The sequence below is a fragment of the Python bivittatus genome, unplaced genomic scaffold (genome assembly GCF_059951505.1).
Source record: "Python bivittatus isolate LINGU-HERP-01145 unplaced genomic scaffold, Pbiv_v1 ctg000080_np1212, whole genome shotgun sequence".
NCBI classification, from domain to species: domain Eukaryota; kingdom Metazoa; phylum Chordata; class Lepidosauria; order Squamata; family Pythonidae; genus Python; species Python bivittatus.
Window position 1 is genome coordinate 49,149,738 of NW_028277035.1, and position 20,882 is coordinate 49,170,619.

General features: G+C 35.2%; 1 protein-coding gene across 2 annotated transcripts in view; it reads left to right on the forward strand.

The window, feature by feature from the left end:
* RAD54L2 (RAD54 like 2) overlaps positions 1 to 20,882 on the forward strand; it is a 71,578-nt gene that overhangs the window by 3,256 nt on the left and 47,440 nt on the right. For both annotated transcript variants that reach the window (XM_088134030.1, XM_088134028.1), the window contains exon 2: positions 13,698 to 13,907. In XM_088134030.1, coding sequence (XP_087990156.1) covers positions 13,754 to 13,907 — 154 coding nt within the window. In that variant the 5' untranslated portion in view covers positions 13,698 to 13,753. The remainder of the gene's footprint in view (positions 1 to 13,697; positions 13,908 to 20,882) is intronic.

Sequence of the window (20,882 nt, forward strand, 5' to 3'; positions counted from 1 at the left end):
AGCCACATTTTCTCTGGAGCCGATCATTGTACTTTCCAACCCAAGAGGTGGGATTGTCAGAGCAATCAATAAGGAAGTTATGTGTGACCCCATCCACTATGATTTGAAAACTTTAAGTTTGTTTTTCTTTCTTAGGATGGGTTCACATATTATTCTAAGTAAGCAAAATGAGCTACAATGTGGGTTTGCATTACATGTAAACCAGGTCAGCAGAATGAATGTTCAGAATAATTAAGAGTGGAAAGACAGCAGAGTTTAAATTATTAATTTATGAAAGAGAATTGGAAAGGGAATGTGGGAGTGTCATGTCTGTCTCATATGAAGTATTGGAACAGTTGTACATCTACATTTTGTATACATACATGAGCAACCTTATTGTTTTATTTTTCCCAAATGTTTTTTAAAGGTTTTTATTTGTATTTATCAATATGCATGGTGCTTTACAGAATAAAATGTGACAGTCCCTGTTCCCAAGGAATTTAACATTTAAATGCAGCCACCTCAGCAGGTAATAACATCCAGCAGAACTTGGCTAACTTGAAAGATAAACATGTTCAGCTCTAATTAATCCTTGGATGGGGGACCACTTGGATATTCCAGGGCTTTTTTCTAGATTGCGAAGTTGTGGGGGAAAAATGGCAACCCAGAAGAAGGAATCGGTCACCAGGGATTGATTTTAACTCAAGGACATCTTTACCTTAAAAACAAACAGAAAAAACTACAGAAAAGGAGATGGATGTGGCAGTAAGAATAAACAGGAAGTTGTCATTTACATGGTTTAGGTTAGTTACACACTAAGTTATAGTTAGTTATAGACATTGGAAGATTAAGTCAGTTCTGTTACTTAAGTGTAATACCACCCAGAGCCTATTGGAGTGGGTGGTCATAACAAATTCAGTGAAATACATACATACATACATACATACATACATACATACATACATGTACAGTGGTCAGCTTGGTCCTGTACCTTTTTTGGAATTGGGTCCATTTCCTGATCGGGATTTACTTGTACAGACATGAGCTAAGGAATTTAATACGGCCCTGGCACTGAAAGAAATTTTGTGCTGCTACTTAGGAATTTCAAAATTCTTTCCCATCTCTCTCCATGTTTACTGGAAGATAATTTCCAGTAGTTTTAAAACAATGTTGTAAACATAATGATCTCACTAAACCAGGCTTAAAATGTTGTCCCTCAGATTGCCCCTCTCAATATGCCCATATGAGAACAATTAAGAGTGACAATTGTGAAAAAGAGCCCCTTTAATCTCCAGGCACTGCTATGTCATTACTTTTTCCTCCACTGGCAACCACTGCTGTGGGATCACACATTGATGAATTCTGTGCAATATCCATTGTGTTTATAGGGTAAAATGTGCCACACACTAATGCATAGTTTTGCAATTATGGTAGAAGTTTGAAAGCTCACATGCACTTTATCTTTTGTGTTTGTAGAGAGAAAACACAGTTTACAAATAATACCAGAGTCAGAGGCAAAATCTAGTTAATACAGAGGCAGTTGCAAACTTGTGCAGTAGCAGATATTTTAAAATGAAAAAGATGTATGTACAGCAGTAAATTCATATAACGTGTAACTTGATTACTGAATTAACTCCTTTTCTGGGTCTGCACAATATATTGAATCTTAAATTAACCAGATGAACTGAATTCATACAGCACCCTCAGCCACAGCAAACTAATCAAGTTTAAAACTAACTAAACCTAGCATGCTGTGGAAATGCAGCCAGTAGGACTTTAACTGACTAATTAATTATGTTGTGCAAATCTAACCTATAAGTACAGATTGAACTTAGATTCCTATCTGTAAAACGTTTGACAGTTTACTACTGTTGCCAATTACAGTGGATCTTTAGAGTTGGATCCAGCTCATTGTGTTCAAAGAACAGTTTGAAAAAAATGTTTGAAAAGTGTTTGTTGAATTAACTGCTTAGTTGAATGGAAAATTTTCAAGTGCTTAATTTTTTCCAGAAGAATTTTCCCAATTCATGTGTTCATTATTAAAAATGAATGGTGACTATTTGCAAATTTAGCATGTGACTAGATTGACAGCTTCAAAATGTAATGGTTTTCAAGTGATTATTCCTAGCAAGTGAGATAAATTTTATGTAGTTTATTTGTTGTTACAGAAATAAAAAAGGAAAGAAATCATAAATGATTAGTACTTTTTAATAATTGCACAAAGATTTATATTTATTTAATATTTCTTAAATTTATTTTAGAGGATTATTTTGATTATTTTCTAGAACAGTGGTTCCCAAACTTTTCTATGCCCCATACCCCTAGGAAATGTTTAATTAATGTTTGCACCCTCTACAAAAGTAATATCACATTTGAAAATCAAGAAGTCTAATTTCTAATGCGGGTGAACAAATTGAACTTTAAAAAATAAGCTTTTAACTCAGTGCATAAAATTGTCGCACCCCTTGAAATTCCATCTTGTACCCCCTGGAGGTGCAGGCACCCCAGGTTGGGAACCCCTGTTCTAAAATATCAGAACATTTTCATAGGAACATTTCCCAGATCTGTTTCCAATAAAAAATTTTCTGTAAAATACACGTTAGTAGTAACACCTCAAAAAACAGAAATTCAGAAATGATGTTTTTCCCACCTTTTATCTTTATGTGATAAACTAAAATTTATGCCTTTTGGGTTGCAATTAACAGAACTTCCAGATTTGGGCTGCAAAAATCCAGACAACTACTTAGTTGTTGTTACTTATTCAGTGCATTCTGACTCTTCATATCCTGATAAACATAGTTTCACCAGGATTGGCTGTCAGCAGCTACTTCTTTTAGTTCTTGTAAACTCCTGTTTATGTCAACAATGATAGTATTTAGCCTTTATGTCTTCTGTTGGCTTCTTTTTTGACTGCCTTCAATTTTTCCTAGTATCAGGGGCTTCTCCAGTGACTCTTGCCTTTGTATTATGTGCCTTAAATATTTAAGCTTTAGTTTTGTTATTAGTATCTCCAGTGAGAAGTCTGGTATTACTTCATCTAGAATTGAATAATTTCTTCTGGTCCAAGGCAGAACAGTTTTCTCCAGCACCACAATTCAAAGACATTAATTTATTCAACCCTTCTAATGGTCTAGCTTTCTGAGCCATATCTTACAAGTGGGAAAACCATGGTCTTGATAGTGTGAACCTTTGTTGTTATTGTTATGTTTCTGCAATTTAACGTGTTTCCAAACCTGTCAAAGTTTTTTCCCCAAATAGTAGGTGTCTCTTTATTTCATGACTGCAGTTATAAGCTGTGTCACAACTACTCAATGGCAGCAAAGAAATATAGAAAATGCATAGTTCCTGCTGACATCAAGTGGTTGTCTGGAATTCCGCAGCCCTGATCTGGTAGCCATAGTATGAATCTAATCTGCACTGTAGAATTAGGGTCAATCCCATATTTTTAGGATGTTGTTTTATACTTGGGGAATGACAAATAAATATTTGAGCAATCCCTCAACCTGAATAGTAGTGAATTCTGCTGTCCTCATTATTGGAAGTAATAATAAACTTCAGTTGATGTTGATATTTATGTAATTTATATATGCTGGCGAACACAATATTGTTAAGGCTCTTGTTAAAGAGTTATATTAGTTAACTAGAAATTATACTTTGGAAATTCCACTTTCTGATTTATTTCTTTGAAAAACTGGACAAGTAAAGCATTGTTTGGGATATAGGCTCTCAACCATGAAGAAGTCCATTTGAATTTGCTCAGAATATTTCCTGTCAATATTACTTCTCATAACTCAGACAGTAAGCCTGGTACTACATGCAAAGTATATGTCATAATTCTGGTGAATCCTAATTTGAAGTAAATCCTCTGTTATCCTTCTATGTTAGCATGTCCTTTATTGAAGCATGCCTCTTTAGTTATTGACTATACTTTGGCCCATTTTTCTTCAATGGCCTAAAACTTCTGTAACCAGACAGATATAATCCTTAATTATCTTTTTATCTAATATAATCTTATATAACTGTAAATATATCAAGAATGCTTCTTTGTTTACCCCAGGAGTAGTACTACCCTAGGAGTAATATAAGCAAGAAGGAATTGATTTACATCTAGTCTAAAACATGTATTAAATCACTGGGACTCAAAAAAACAACCTAGAAGGAAATAGTTTGTACAAAATAGTCTGTAATACTTTGTACAAAGGAGAGAATGTTCACAAATACAGCTTTTCAGAATCTTTTTCTGTTGCAGCATTGTAATATGAGGGATTGAAAGATTTGACCCTGAAACATAGCTGCCTGGTAGTCCTGTTGAGCTATGCATCGTTTACTTTAAGTAAGCATGTTTGGATTGGTATACAGTACCAGTAAATTTGCAAAGCAACATTGCATCATCTTGACTTTGCAATATAAATTTTTTTACAGATAGTCCTCAAGTTACAACCATTCATTCAGGTGGAATGTTATGATGGTACTGAAAAAATGGATTTACGACCAGTCCCTGAAGTTACGGCCGTTGCAGTGGCCTCGCAGTCACATGATCACGATCTGGGTGCTTGGCAACTTGTTCACACGATGGGTTGCCAAGCACCCTGCAATCACGTGCTCGCCATTTGCAACCTTTCCTGCTGGCTTCCCACAGGCAAAGTCAATGGGGAAACCAGCAGGGGAAGTTGCAAGTCGCTTGGGTAAGTCTCCCTCACCCACCCTGGCCTTTCTTCACTCACATCACACTCTCCTTCCCCCTTCGCTCACTTGGACATACCATGCCACCTTTGCACTGTGCTGTGGCTCTGGGGCTTTGCAGGAGGAAGGCTTTGTAGGAGGAATGAGAAAGCCTCATGAATGGGCTTCCAATGTGAGCTGTAGAGCACACACTGGAAGCACCCCTGGAGAATCCTTCAGTGCCCAGAAGCACCACTGGAGAGTCTTCAAGCGAGTGAAGGAGGGAAGGAAGCCATGGTGCATGTAAGTGAGTGAAGGGGGAAGGAGGGCGCTGGTGCATGTGAGGGAAGGAGGATGCAGTGTGAGTGAGGAAAGGAGGGCACCGGTGTATGGGTGTATGCTAATGAGCAAAGGAGGGAAGTAGGGTGTGGTGCATGTGAACAAAGGGGGAAGGAGGGTGCTGATGCATGCAAGCAAACAAAGGGGGAAGGAAGGCACTGCTGCGAGCGAGGGAAGGAGGGCGCTGGTATATGTGAATGAGTGAAGGAGAAGAAGGGGATGGTGCATGCATGTGAGCGAAACAGAAAGGAGAGCACTGGTGTGTGTGTGCGAGCAAAGTGGGAAGGAGAAGGAGGGCCAAGAAGCCCCTGAGCTGCAGCATTACTGAAGCTCTAGGCTGGAAAGGACCAAGCCCAGAATGGCTTGGATTGGGGTGTGTCCTCGGCTAACGACCCATCGAATTAGAATGGGGAGTGCCAGAATTGCTGTTGTTAAGCGATGTGGTCACATGGCATCTTGCTTAATGACCACATTGTTTAGCAATGGAAATTCCAATCCCAATTGTGGTTTAAGTCAAGGACTACCTGTATTTGCAAAGTAGAGCACCCTACTGATCATATTAGCTAGGTGTTTGTATGACAATGTTCCTAAATAATTCTCTGTTGAAGGGCTACTAATTAGTGTCCTTTGCACATTTGGTATACAGTAACAAACTTATTGCAAGGCTTATATAGGTTGCAAATATAGAAACTACTGCTTTGATCCATAATACACTTTCCACAAATAGATTCTAATCTAGCAGGAGAGGAGAGAATATGTAGTATTCACTGAAGTCTCATTCATTCTCTGTGCAGTTCCCATACATATCTAAGTCTAGAGGTCAGCAAGGAAAAAGAGCATGAGTCCTTGAGAGAGTAAAATACTTGGTTAAAGCAAGAGCTATAGGAACAGATATATCAAGAAATTACAGATGGTGTGGGAAAACATAATGAATATTTTAAAGGGGATTTTTTTAGGATGGGAATGAGAATGGTTAGCGAATGATTTGGGCAGCAAAGTTCTTGAGTGTATGTGTGAGAGAGAGAGAAAGAGAGAGAGACTGACTAATTGACTGATTGTGCCATTTGATAAGTCACATCATATCAGGATTCAGCAGTATGTAATGGTGAATGATCTAGATCTAATAATGTTTAATTAATACATGTAGCATGCTAGTTCTAGATATGTCTTTAAATTCTAATTGCATTTCTAGAAAAAAGAGTGCCAAGAACAGCTCTTGTAATTACTGAGATTGTTGGTATATTTTAAAAGAATCAGATTAAAAATCCTGTTCTGAATGTGTCTGTTCAAAATGTTCTGTACTTCATGGACCACTGTAAAAGAGTATTGTCAGATGTATTAACAGGAAGGCAGTAGTTATTACAGAAGGCCTAAGAATACGTACTATAATAAGCCATTTAGTGAGGACAATAAAAATATCAGAATTATTTGGGTATCTGAAAAGATTTTCTTCAAAGATCTTGTCAATCTTAATTGACACAGCAATCAACAAACCATTGAATATAAAAAACCTCATAAGAATAAACAAGTTCAGAGAGCACCAAGGACTCCACAGCCAGTGTTCTTTCCCATACTTTCAAATACCATTGATCCAGAGAAAGATGCATTTTTATTTTCAGGTGTTATATTAAGTCTAGAAGCTAATTATAGCATAAATTATTAAAGACTGTTGTGCAATTTTTCCAATTTCCTCAAAAACATTGTTAAACCAAGTAACTAGTCATTGAAATATGAACCCTTGCAAAACAATATGGAAGTATTTTAATTTATAGTATATGATATAATTTTAAGGGCATGTAGTAATACTGATGAACTATTGTTATATCAGTTCCTCTAAAAAATTAATAGCAATTTTGTATTATAAAAAGTTCCAAGAAGATTTAGCAAATTCATTTCTCTTCCCATACTTTTTAAAGGCATTCAAGAGAATCTGTTGTATTTGATAGAAGAGTTGGTGTAATATTAACAAGGTCCCTCTGACTTTGAATAATGTTGAAATATACCATTATTCAAATAATGCTAATGTTTTTGATTGTCAAGATTTTGTGCTCTTAAGAAATGACCAGACGTGTCTCATTTGAAACTAGTTGGAACTTGTCAACTTATTATTCTGTAAAATATAATCAGAAGAAATATATTTCCAATCAATAATCAGCTTTCCAATCCTATAGAATCCTATCTTCCCATTTCTTGAACTGATTAAGATTTGGATGATAAAAAGAAGAAGGAAAAGATCAGTGCTTGCTTCTACTTTTTCCAGGGTTCTAACGTAAGTTTTAAAATATGGATTTGTGATACTAGATACTAGTTTATTAAATTGAGGAAAGAATATTATTGCCCTAAGAGGTTAAATATCTAATGCTATTTCAGCTTGCATCTACTGAACATCTTTTGAGTTCCAAATAATATATATATGCATTTCTGCATGACATGGCAGAGGTTTTTTTTTCTGTATAGATTTTCAAAGCAGAATATAATAATTTTTCAGCTAGGACAGAACGAGAAACTAGTTAAGTGAAGGCTTTATCGTAGGTTTGCCAGCTTGCACAAAGAGTGGGTTTAGGCAAATATCTCATAAATACATTACTGCAAACTTTCCCATAGAAATCATACTGGATCTGTAGAGGACACACATAGGATATCTGCCATTTTCAGAATCTGAAATTGACATAAAAACTGTAGCTGGAGATGTGCAGTGCTTTGGATTCAACTGGAAAGAGGTGGTTTCCTTGGAAACAGGTGCAACTCCTTTAATGAGTTGTGGCCAGTTTTGCATTCAACCTCCCATATGTTCCAAAACACCTCTTACCAACTGAATGTAAAACAAAACACAGCTATATTATTTATGTTTATTAGGAAGGTTACTTATACACTCAGAAGAGCTGAACATGTTTCTATTGCTGATATAGCCATTTAACTTTTCTGATTAAGTGCCTGATAATATAAATTTCTCTGCAAAAGTGGTATATTGAAAATATTTCACTGAAATAATAGCACCGTGACAGAAATAACTCAAAATAATGTGTTGCCTGTTGAATATTTCACTTTATAACAATACAGCACCCAGGAAAGACCCATGAAGACAGGTCTGTATAAAGTCAGTCTTTTTAGTTTGAGGTTAGTCAGCTTGTCAAGTTAATCACTAATTTTTAAATTAATGTTTTAAGCCATGCCTCTTATTTCTGCTTAAATAACCATTCTGATTCTTTCTAGAATGATTAAACTATTCTGTGGCTTGACCTCTTATTGGAAATATATATGTGTATTTATAAAATTATTTTGTTTTGGAAATTAAACTTTTCAATTTTTAAAAATACATTTCCTTTTTTAAATATATATTTTAAAAGTATAAAGTAATATAGAGAACAAGAAGAAAGCCAAGTGCAAAAAGTTGGTATAGGTACTAGTCCAGAATATTGCTATTCATAAACTGTTTTTTCGCCTTTGGCTCAAACTCCAGTCTGCAGGAAGGCTATTGCAACTCTGGACAAGAATAGGACACTTTTTTTTTTCAGCCACAGACTCTTCTAACTTGTAGTTATTGTGTTTAATTTGTATGCTTGACTAAGAATAACAAATCTTGCAATTTATATAATGTTCTTATTGTATGATAGAATGCTGATGTAAGAATGAAGCTTGTAAGGCAGGAACTATCCATTTCCAGGCCAAAGAGCAGGGTGAACTGCCAAAGTTCTGTTGATTCAGAAAGACAGGAAAGAAAGGTCTAGAATTTAAACTCTGGAGCAAATACATGTATAGGTGTTGATGTACTGCAGTTGGCAGATTTTCTGCATGTACATGCCTTCATTCTTGTCTTCCATAAAGCAATTAGCTCTCTGCGTTAATCAGCTTCTGCTGTAAGCATGTTCTTGAATATGGGGTAAGTTTCTGAAGAGCCAAGACTTATGTGACGCCTAGTATGAAATCTGATAGCTATGTTGAAAGAATAGCTTACTGAAGTTATATAATAGATTTACCATTTACATGGGATATCCAAAGTGGATTAGATTTGGTTTGTTCTTAGATTGCAGCAATGGTCAGCCTTATTAAAATAGCCCCTTCTTTCTAAGCCTCATGGTCAACTGATTTTGCACATCAAGACAAGCCTAAGTTAGAATAAGGATTTTAGATTATATAAATAGAAGAAATAAATAAAAACAAAAGTTTGCCACAGTCTCAGATAAGTAGTGCAATCCAGATATAAATGTTAATATTTTAGATTGGAATAACTTGTAATATTCTAAATCTTGCCTATGCTAAAAATATTTATTGGAGTATTGTATGCAATAGGCTGTAATGAAATTGAGTTACATTGGTAGATAGCATAGCCTGGAAACTTTGTGACTCATAAATGATCCAACCTGTTCTGTCACCACCAGTTTTTGTTCTATAAGTATCAGCAGATGCTACTATATACGTAATATTTTCTAGAATCAGAATGGATGCTGACAGTTATTCTACTCCATTTCAGTACAATGGAGTTGGTGAAAGACAGCAATTATCTTTTCTCATCCCAAGTTTTTTTTAAAAATATTTCTGCTTTCCAAAATTTTCTGCTACCGTATCATCTTCTGTTAATCTACCTTGGAAATAGTTCAAAAAATATAGCAAATACAGTTTGGCTTTCACCTTCTTTTGCTAGTACACAGATTTTTAATTGCAATGATTGCTTGTACCCTTCTGGATAAGTCATTCCTTAGTGGATACCTCTTTTCATATAAGTCTTCTGTACCCTTGAGAGGTATCTGAGATTTTGTGTCATGATTGTTAATTATAAACAATAGGTCATTTTTATAAGGTGAGTTTGGCATGAAAATAAAATAAATCAAATTTGTTAGTCTAATAGCTCATGGGATTAGGTTCTAAGCTGAATTTCTGTTGTATTTAAGAAATATAATGCTCCCAAATTAGTTTAGTTTGCCCTTTTATTGATTATAGTAAAATATATTGTTTTTCGTAATAAAGTAATTTTTATCTGTATTTTTACATTTGATGTTTCCAAAAACTAAGTAAATTTAATCTTTAAAATTATTGGATGAATGGAGAAACTTATGTAGGAAACTGTAATTATATAAAAGTTTCATAATACCTGATTTCCATGGCTATCTTTATTCAAAACTTCAAAATATTTGTTCTCACCTTGCTTTCCATTGGTTAAAGCTGGAGTAACAAGGGGCTGGCAGCTATAAATTCCACCTTAGTAAAAGAAATACATAATCTGTTCCCTATCCATATCTAAAAATAAACAACATTATTCCTAAAGGATGCATAATAACATCCTGAAAAAGCATGAGGTTGATATTTATGCAATAGTCTCTTGAAATAAACACTTCATTCCTTTTCTTATGAAAGGAAATAGAATTCTTCTTCCTCTACTTTCTATTTTTCTCCTACTGCTTCTTCCTCTTCTTTCTTTTCCTTAATTTTGCAGTTTGTCACAGTTATTCTAGATCATTTTTTCTCCAGGGCCATATAATCCTTATACTTCTAATTTTTGTGTGTAAATTAATGGATCAAAAATACTAGCTTTTTATGTGATATCTATTATGTTAGGGGAATAACAAGATGATTTTATTAAGAGATACTTCTGAACTGTCAACATATTGTAATTAATCTTTGAAAATAACTTGCACATCCATTTGAAATGAGTGCTGCCACCATGGATTAAATGCTGATGCTTTTGTGCAGAGAGATAAAGGTTGGAATAACCTGTCATAAAACTAGGGAGGTGGGTGTATTATGTAATTTTTCTTGGTGGACGGCTTTGAACTGGGTTGGGTTTGTGTGAAAAATGAGGCAAGCTAATGTCTGTTGTGGTTACCTGGCTGGGATAGGATATTCATATTTTATATCCCAAGTTTATCATGCTGGCAGGTAGCCCTCTAAAATAACACTGGTTATATAACTGGAAATAGGATAGATACATGATACTGGGATAGGTGTTTTATGATCAGACTTTGCTTGATCAATAAGCACTGCATAAGTTGACACAGGCCGGGCATGAGCTTCCCTAAAATAAATGAAATTGATTTTTTATTGTAAAAGTCAGGCCCCATAGGCCAATCATAATATGTTTTAATAATTTTATTTTTTTTTTCCCAAAGAAAATGGCACTGTACCTAGAAATGTTCAAAGGTCATGCATCAAAGGAGTAAGGAAGTGTTTAGAAGAAAATGGCAACCAATTCGAACATTTAATGTAATTTACATGATAAATTGTCTACGGGGCCTGACTTTTGGTACACTCTGTATATATTTTATTTGTCAGATTGAGACTGATAACTTTAGCCACATCATCAGAATAAAAATCATCCATTAAAAGCATTCTGTTCAATTATTTAATAATTCTTTGTTTTCAGCAATTTTATTATAATAAGCTGAAACAATTATGACATTTTAGTAGAGCTATATTAATATTTATGTATTTATTTTTCAAATTTATATGGCCATCCATCTCACACAGAGTGACTCAGAGTGGTATACAACAATCAAATAAAACAACAAATATATAAACACAATTATTATTAAAAAGTAAAATATTATTAAAAATTAAAATATACAAACCACAAGGCAAGGAGAGAGTAAATAAGTTTAATATAAAATTATTCTTATATGTTTTGACTTGTAAAGGACCTTCATGTGTTTCCTTGTAACTATATACTATGATGCATCCAAACTGGCCAAAAATGTTTTTAATGGATGTTTTGGGTATGCATATATGTATGTAGCTGCAATTTTTAGAAAAATGCTTAAATCTGGCTGGATTTGTTGATTTTGTTACATTGATCTTTTACTGGATTTTATAGGAGATGCCACAATTGAAGGTCTGAAGGCAACCTGGCTATTTAAGTTGAAAAAATAGAACATATTCCTATTTGCTTGGATGACAAATTTGGAGCTAATTTAAAAAAAGAAATAAACAAGTTTTGGGAAGCATAAACATAAAATTTGCCATTATGTTTATTTTAAGGAAGTTGTTATGTAACTGTCTTCTTGCTGTGCTTGCTTTATTTTTCTTTCTTTTTGTCTTTCTTCCTATACTTAATCTGATTAGATTAAATCTGATCAAGGCTGAAGAAATGGAAGCAATCAGTACATATTTAAACAGTGACCGATCTGGGTTGGCTTATACTTTAGGCTCCTTATTTTGCTCTTAATAATTTCCTGTATCCGCTGTGCAACTATACAATGTTGGGTTCACATATTATACTAACCCATGATTTCTTGACTTAGCATCCCTGACTGAGTTCACACAATTATGCTGAACTGTGACATTCTGGCTTCTTGTGAGTGGAGCCGGTAGTCATGCATGAAAGTTAGGAGACCATATTCATTGTTTGTTCATTTAAGTATGATATGCATTTACACATTTAGGTAGGATGAAATCTGTTCAGGGCTTTGCAAGTCAAAAACAGCACATGGAGTAAAATCCAATTTTATGCTTTCTTTATACAGTTTCCTCTGATTAATCAGGAGAAGTGTACTCCCACCTATCTGACCTCCCACTGCCCTCAGAATTTACTTTGAAAGTACTCCAGACTCTTGTGCAAATTGAAGTTTGTGCTAGTTGAAATTTGTTCACATATTACTGGGTTTCATTTCTTGCACAATGCACGAGTGGCTATAAGGTTAAAATTCAATCACCAGATTATTGAGAAGACTCTTAAGATGTACTGTACATTTCCGTTAAACTGCAGTAATAAACCATTTCCCTATTGAGATGCTTTCCTTGTTCATTTACCTGAATCTGTGATAGATCGTATTTTACATATTGATTATATTGGTTTTTTTTAAATCAAATGTTTGTATGTAAATTTTGCATTCTGTACAAATGTTTGAATAGGCAGTAGACACATAAAGATCAAAAGTTGACTATGCATTAAAACATTATAATAATGTTGTAAATCTATATTAATGCATGTATTTCATACAACAGCTACCTTTACTTGTTAACTTTTCAATTCCTTGACCTGTCCCACTCCTTGATTTTGATTTTGTGTTGTTCACCTGCTGCCCTTATTGTTGCTCTTTAGTTTGGTTGTACACATATGTTGTTATACTGTAAATGTTAATTGATTATATATTTGTGTTTGCATTAAATATATGATTTGTATTTAAAAAATTGTTATAGAAAATTCTGTACACCATTTTATGCACTAATGATAGCATGAGTTACAACACTAAGCCATCATTTTTGGCAAATATTTGTCTTTCTTCACTTTAAAAGTCCTGTTAGGTAGTGTGAGGGAGAGAGATGTTACAGAAATTTCAAAAGTAGGAACAAACATTTTATTATAAAATGAGCAAATGTGTGTGTGCATGTTTTTTATTGCATTCATTAGAAAATATGAATCAGGAGAGATTCAGACACAATTGATTATAATCATCTATGTATGCACATATGCATGCATGATTTAAGACAATTTAGATTTGTTTCAGTTTGTAATTCTGTCATCAGATGCACAGATGTTTAAGGTGCTGGTTATCATATTTTCAGCTGTAAATTAGAAAAAACAATTTGGTTGGAGACTTTGTAATCATTTCCCGTGCCTTGCCATGAGAAGGATATCATAGCTGTAAAAAGTGATGTCTTTATAAGAACTCTAAGTTAATAATATAGAGATCTGAAGAGTTTTCAACAAACTTGGCTTGTGCTATATCATGCCATACAACTTGTAAATTTTATTTTATTTTTATTTCCTGTCTTTTCATTTGTAGGGCTGCTATAACATAGATCATGAGCAGGTAATGCACAAGGAGTGCTATTGGGAATCATGTCGGACGAGTCAGTCTCAGGGAGTGATCCAGATGTGGACCCAGATTTGGAGCAGGAGGATATGGAAGAGGAAGAGGAGGAAGAAGATGAGGAGGAAGCAATGGAGGAGGACAATGATGGAGATGATGAAGAGGACTTACTTGATGAGAATGGTGAGTTAATGGGTTCGGGAAGCAGTAAACATTTTGCTGGAAATGTGTATGAATTCTGGTGAATGAATCTTTTAATTTTATACAAAATACAGATTTGTTCAGTTTGGAATGTTTGTTACAAATTTGGGACACTTTAGTTGGTAGTGTATAAAAGGAGCAGCCAAGTCCTGGGTTGGTGACTTGTAGTGCTGTGGCTAAAACAGTATTCCAAATTTGTAATCAGGACAGGGCCATTTAGCCAGGGAAGCCTACATCTTGCAAAAATATCCAAAGGAATGCTATACTTTTAATTCACACTCCAGCATCAATTATATATTTCCTGTGAAATGGTTTGTATTTCAGAAAGAAAACTTGAATGAATAAAATTAAACCCAGGGTTATATGTAGCTTTTGCTAAAAATATTCTGTGTCAAGAAAATGTCCTAAAATGTAGATTATGCAGATATTCTCAGTATGTATATTTTTGTGTGATTCTGCTATTTTTATTATTTAAATAATTTGTTCTGATTTATTGATAATTATTCAATAAATAAGTCTGAAATTCTGTAAAGCACTGAACAGCCACGCATATTTTTTGGAAATATTATTAATTTTTTTTGCTGGCATCTTTGGGTAGACATATAAAACTCAGTGAAAAATGCAAAATGAATTAGTTGAATTGAAAAAGAGATTTCCAGTACTGGACTACCAGATGATTTCAAAATACCTCACAGTCAGAAAATGAAAGGTGTGGCTTTCTTTGTTTGTTGTACCTAGTATTGATACTTGGAGTTAGAGTTTTCTTTGGCTCAGTTATGTAACTAATGCAGGTTGATAGTTCTATCTTTGATAAATCTGTTTAGATGTGTGGAATCAAAACATGGGACCCAAAGCAAATAATCAAGGCTTACTACAGTGTTTATTATATCAACAGTACTTACTGGAGGGGACCCCACCGAAAGGATAGTGAGAGATACCCGTACAAACAAAAGAGATGCACTGATATTTATACATTTTGGAAAAGGGGAAAAAATGATGCATGCATACATTCATGAGTAATAGATCTCAGGCTACTTCTGGCTCCTCTACTGTCTACTGCAAAGGAAACAAGTGTCTTAGTGAGAAGAAACAGATCAAAAGGAGGGGACAATGAAGACATCCTTCATTGGCATCTTGAGGACAGATTCCTGGGTATGGATATGTTCTGATAAGATTTACAACAGGCTGGTGTGAACTAGGTGATAAGCCAGCTCCAAGGCTATTGCAAATTCCTTATGTTTCAGTTTGATTTAAATGATCCCATTCATCTGAAAACTCATTTTCCTCACAAATGTTTTTAAAATCCAATATTACGTTCTGGGAGTGTTTCAGTGGTATGATTAGAATACTTACGGTTAGCTGTGAATGTGCCTGATCATGCCAGCTCCCACACCTGGCTTCTTTAAAGTATATTTTGTTGCCTTTCTACATTCTAACCAGAGGGAAAAAATAATTTAGCAGTAGACAAATTGCCATAAGCAATTGACTGGTGGTGGTTAGAGGGCACATGGGTAGGTGAGGTGTAACCAGCTAGTGTTCAAGACAAACACAAGTTATGACTGTCCACATTCTTTGTGCATCTGTATCCTTGGCACCCTTTCAGAATCATGACATAGTTACTGCCATTATTTAAAACTTCAATAAGAGGGAAGGCAAATCTAGTTTTAGTGCAGAGGCATCTGAAAAATCCTAAGTACTGTAATAATATATATACCCACTTATAGCTTGCATCTGTTTTTTATGGTAAAGAGAAATAAGATTGACTTGCTTGAAGGTGTGTGATTTTTAAAGACTAGGTGGGAAACCCATTTAAAGATTTGTTTTTTAAATTTATTGTGGTTTCATTTGTTGTCAATATTTAAATAGTTTACAATAAGAAAAGTTGTCTAATACATGTAAAAAGAATAAAAAACAAAAACATCTACATAATCTTTTAATTTTTTAAAAATAATAACATATTTGTTTAAAACATTTAAGGAACAGAATAAATAGCTTCAGAAAAGAAAAGAAGATGGAGAGAGACATTGTGGGTGAATAATAAAATATCAGTATAGAAATAAAGTATTTACAATTATAACATTTTAAATTCATTATTTCATTAATTCATTAAATGTATAGATGTAAAATTTGACATGAAAATAAAACCAACAGAAAAATCTAGCTCACCCACACTGACCAGTAATAATGTCTCATTCTAAGTTGATGCTTCATCTTATGTTTCAGAATCTTTTAGGTTGGGATAGCTGTTATAGCTGTTTACTTCAAATTCAGCTGTATTAGTCAGTATCCTCTCTCATTTAAAAAGGTGGCCTTTCTCGCTTCCCCAGTTCTCTTCCAGATGCCGCTCCAAATTTGAATTATATTTTAGGATTAATGATGTCTATGGTTCAGATCTGAATCCAAAAAGGTGCTACGAAGTGGGCATGGGTGCACATCTGCCAGTGCCTCTTAAAGAAGCAGCATTTTTTCCTGGGCTCACATGCTAGCCATGTGATCCTAGAAAAATCTGTGTTTCACTTAAGGAAGTGCTGACAGTGCCCCCACGCTCCTCTGAAACAGCTTTCAATAAAAAGCTAAGTGAAGTCATCCTTTGATTGAGTAGCATCACACCTTGTTACAGCAGGGGATACCACTGGCAGTCTTGAAGAAACTGTAATGTGCCCGCTTCTTCAGAGGCCCTCTCTGGTTCTAGAGGTATTAGACAACTATAGCCTGATCTCCAGCCTTCTCTTTTTGGGGAAAGTTATTGAGACAGTGGTGGGGAATCAACTACAGAGCACCCTAGAAGAAGCAGACTTTCTGGGCCCTCTATGGTTGGGTTCAGGCCTGGAAACAGAATGGAAATGGCATTGGTTGCACTAGTAGATGACCATTGTCAGGATCTGGATAGAGGAAGTGTGTCCATTCTGGTCCTGTTTACCTCTCGGTGGCCTGCAATATCATCTTTCTGGACTACCTGTGGGGGGTAGGGGTTCAGAGCATTGTGTTACAGTCTGCTGCTTAGGTGGACAGTTCCAGTCAGTAGTGGTGGGGCAGAAGAGATTGGCCTGATGGCTCCTCTCCCTTGTGGGGTGTTGCAAATGTTGGTTCTATCCCCTCTTCTATTTAATATTTACATGAAGCCCCTGGTAGAGGTCATCCAAAGTTTTGGGGTTCAGTGTGATACCCAGCTTTACATCACTATCCCAGGCCAGACTGTAATGCCATTGAAGTCCTATCCTGGTGCCTGGCGGCTGTGAGTGCCTGGATAGGAAAGAACAGAGTTAAACTGAATCCTAGTAAAAGGGCTTTTTGGAAATTTGGTGTTAGAGAAAACTCCTGAGAATGCAATGAACAGCCAAGAAAACAAATAGTTCAGGAAGCAAATCAACCCAGAGTTCTCACTCAAGGCACAAATGACTGGGTTAAAATTATCAAACACATTAAGCAAAGCCTAGCTCTCTGGAGAAGGCTTTAATACTGGGAAAGATGGAAGGAAAAAGAAGAAGAGGATGATCAGCAACAAGGTAGATGGACTCAATTACAGTAGCAATGGGTATACTGTTGGAAGACCTGAAGGACCAGGTTGGGGACAGATCATCATGGAGAAAATCTATCTGTCTGGTCACTAAGAGTTGACACCTACTTGATGGGATAGCATCACCCTTGAACCCACTGTGACTTGTGGGTTCTTTAGGATTCATGGCTCATGCTAGAACAGCAAGTGAGGGGCTATGGACAGGGTGGTCATTTCCGAGCTTTGGCTGGGATGCCCATTGTAGCTGTACCTCAGGCAGGAGGATCTTGCTACAGTGACTCGTACCCTTGTCACCGCCCACTTAGAGAACTGCAAAAAGATCTACATGTGGCTGCCTTTGAAGGTCATTCAGAAGTTGCAGTTGGTTGAGAATACAGTGGCCCATGTGCTAACTGGTGTTTGCCGGTGGGAGCACATTACAGCAGTGATGCAGACCCTGATTGGTTGCCAACAGGCTTCTGGGTGCAATGCAGAGTGCTGGTATTAATAAAGCCTGTATATGACATGGTGCCTAGCTATCTGCAGGACCCCATTCTTCCATTGGAATCAGCCCAGCCAGTGTGATCTACCCAGGTAAAACTATTAGTGGTATGGGGGGGGGGCGGTCAAAGCTTGGTGCTGTCACTTTTTTTTTAATAGTAATTTTGTTAAAAATTACAATTACAAAGATAAAAACTAATGCAAACTAAAAAAAATAAAATAAAAAAGAAAGAATAGGAAGTGTAGAAAAGAAAAAAATAGAAAAATAGAAAAGAAAAAAATAAAGATAAAGAAAAGAAATAGAGAAATGACTTCCCCCTTTATCACAACAAGTATAAACAATTTTAATAATTTATCACCTTCTCTTAAAATAGAACAAATGATCTCTTTTCCCATATCCCATCTCTTATCTATAAACAAATCCTTAAAGCCTCATTGTCTCAGTCCTGGTCAGCAAAAGCCCATTAAGGGTTACCAGAGATGATAATGTCTCTATTTTAACCTTGGTCAAATAAACCAACCTTATATTCCTTCCTTTTACTTTTAACAATTTTTATCTTTAGTCTCTTAAATAATGTCCTAAAACTTTATTTCTTTTCATTTTTTCTTTGTCCTTTCTCACAAAATTCTTCAAAGGTTTAGCAAGCCTCTTTTGTAAATCCAATATAGGAAAATTATCCAGGTCACTCTCTTGGTTTGTTATTTGTATATCCTTTTTAATTATTAGGACATCAGCCGGTTTCTTCTGTATGTCCAGTGTAGCACCTTTTTCCATATCATTCTTGTAGCCTGTTATTTTTAAATCTCCTTTCAGATCAGTCTCAATCTTGTCAGGTAAAATTTGTTCCTCTTTCATAACATTTTTTAAACACACTCTATAGAGGCAGATACTTTTAAAATTAACTTCTGGGACCATTGTTCAAAAATATCCTTCAGTATATCCAATGCTAAAAGATTTTGTTTCATTCTGTATTAGTAAGTCAAATTTAAGTGGTGTTCTCCTTTAATTGTAATCTTTAGATCCTTCTGGTTCCCTCTAATGTCCATTTTTTAAAGTTTTTTTTTTTAAAGAATTCAAAACAAAAGCATTTTCCCATGGGAAGGCTTCTTATAATTACGTCCAAAATTTTATTTCAAATCCATCTGGACCCTTAGTCCATTTGTAACTTTCCAAAATAAAAGTTTTAATCACCCTTTTGCTGTTTATTCCAAAAAAAATTTTTTAAGTCCTTAAATTTGTATTTAAAACTTCTTTCGCTAAGGATTGAAGGAAACTTACCTGGTGCTGTAAAACATGTTGATCCAAAGGTTCCTAATAGCTGAAAAGCAGTTAACAAGCAATTTCCAAAAGTGATTAGAAAAGGAAGTGTGCGAACCCAGTATCCTTAAAGGTGCTGACTGTGGTTTGAGCAATATGGCTATTCCCTCATCTCTCAGAGCTCTAAGCCTGCCAAAGACTACTGTCTTGCGGTCTCCTCACGAGGAACAACTGTATGGAATGTCCTCCCGGTCTGGTCAACTCCCATTCTGACTGTCTTCTGAAAGCTGCTCAAAACAGGGCTCTTCTGGAGACCATATGGGCCTTGGTTCTATCTTGGTATGTTTTCATTTATTTATGGACCTCTTATTTGTAGACTTGTATTCACTATATAATGTTTCTTATTTATCTTTCATGTAAACCACTGAAAGTCCTTAGGGTTTGGGGGATTTATAAACGTAAACCATCATCATCATCATCTGAGAAGCAAAGGAATAAATATATACATAAAACAGATATTTAGAAGTTCCTAACATTGTATTTCAGTTTTTTATTAAAAATAAATAAAAGGTAATGTACAGGTACGGTACAGCACAATGTTTCTAGGTGTGATTTTGTATGACAGTTGCTTTAATATGGTTCTTTTAGGAGTTATTTATATGTTTACAATATTTGTAAATTATAATAATTTACAGTTGTAAATTGTTCTGGCTTAGACTGTTTACAACAAAGAGGTAAAACCAGGTCTTATCTTGAAAGGGGTTAATGGTTGTTTTCTGCTGTAATGACTAAGCATTGGCTATATCTTAAAATTTTGCTAGAATTATAAATGAAGCTTAGATATGAAAATAAACCATCATCAAAGTATGTTCAGGAACAATAATTTAGGACTAAGTTTTTATTAATTTTGATTTGCTGGTTTGGTTGCTTTTTAATACAAAAGATAGTATCAGCATCAAATATAAATAAACACTCCTTGTTTAACTTTGATAAAGTTACACATTATAACAGTAGCAAGAAATTGCATCTTTCATTCATTCATTCATTCATTCATTCATTCATTCATTCATTCATTCATTCTTTTTTTTCCAGCTGAGGTTATGTAACGATATTGGTGATGTTTCCCAATAATGGTAAACTTATTTAGTATTAAAAAGAAAAGCTGCAAAAGACTTGTGGTTTTGGCACAAACGAAACAGCTTTATGAAATTTTTGCTTCTAAGTTTCTCTACTCTCAAAAATGGGTATTTTTTTCCCCCTGTGGTCATTTGCTTTCATGAGAGAAAAAGGTTGAAACCGTGATTGTAAAAATAATATGTCATATGTTTGCTTAAAATATTTAGACAACTTTCCTATTCAAAATTTCAAGGCACTTCTAAACAAAAAAAACATAAAATACCACCATAGAGAAGACAACACTGAATTTAAGAAAATCTTGTTAAAAAGAAAGATTAGACAGTATAGGTAGTCCTTGGGTTATGAAGGCAATTGAGACCAGAATTTCCATCACCAAGCAATGCGGTCGTAAAGCGCAACATCATGTGACTGCATTGCTTTGCGATGGCAATCCCAGCAGTCTCTGTTGCTGTTATTAACCAAGCACCATGTGGGTCATTAAGCGAGGACCTCAGGTGACCGTGATGTGGGAAGGCAGGTGGGTGCTGTGGGCAGGCACTGCTGAGTGCAGGCAGGTAGGTGGGTG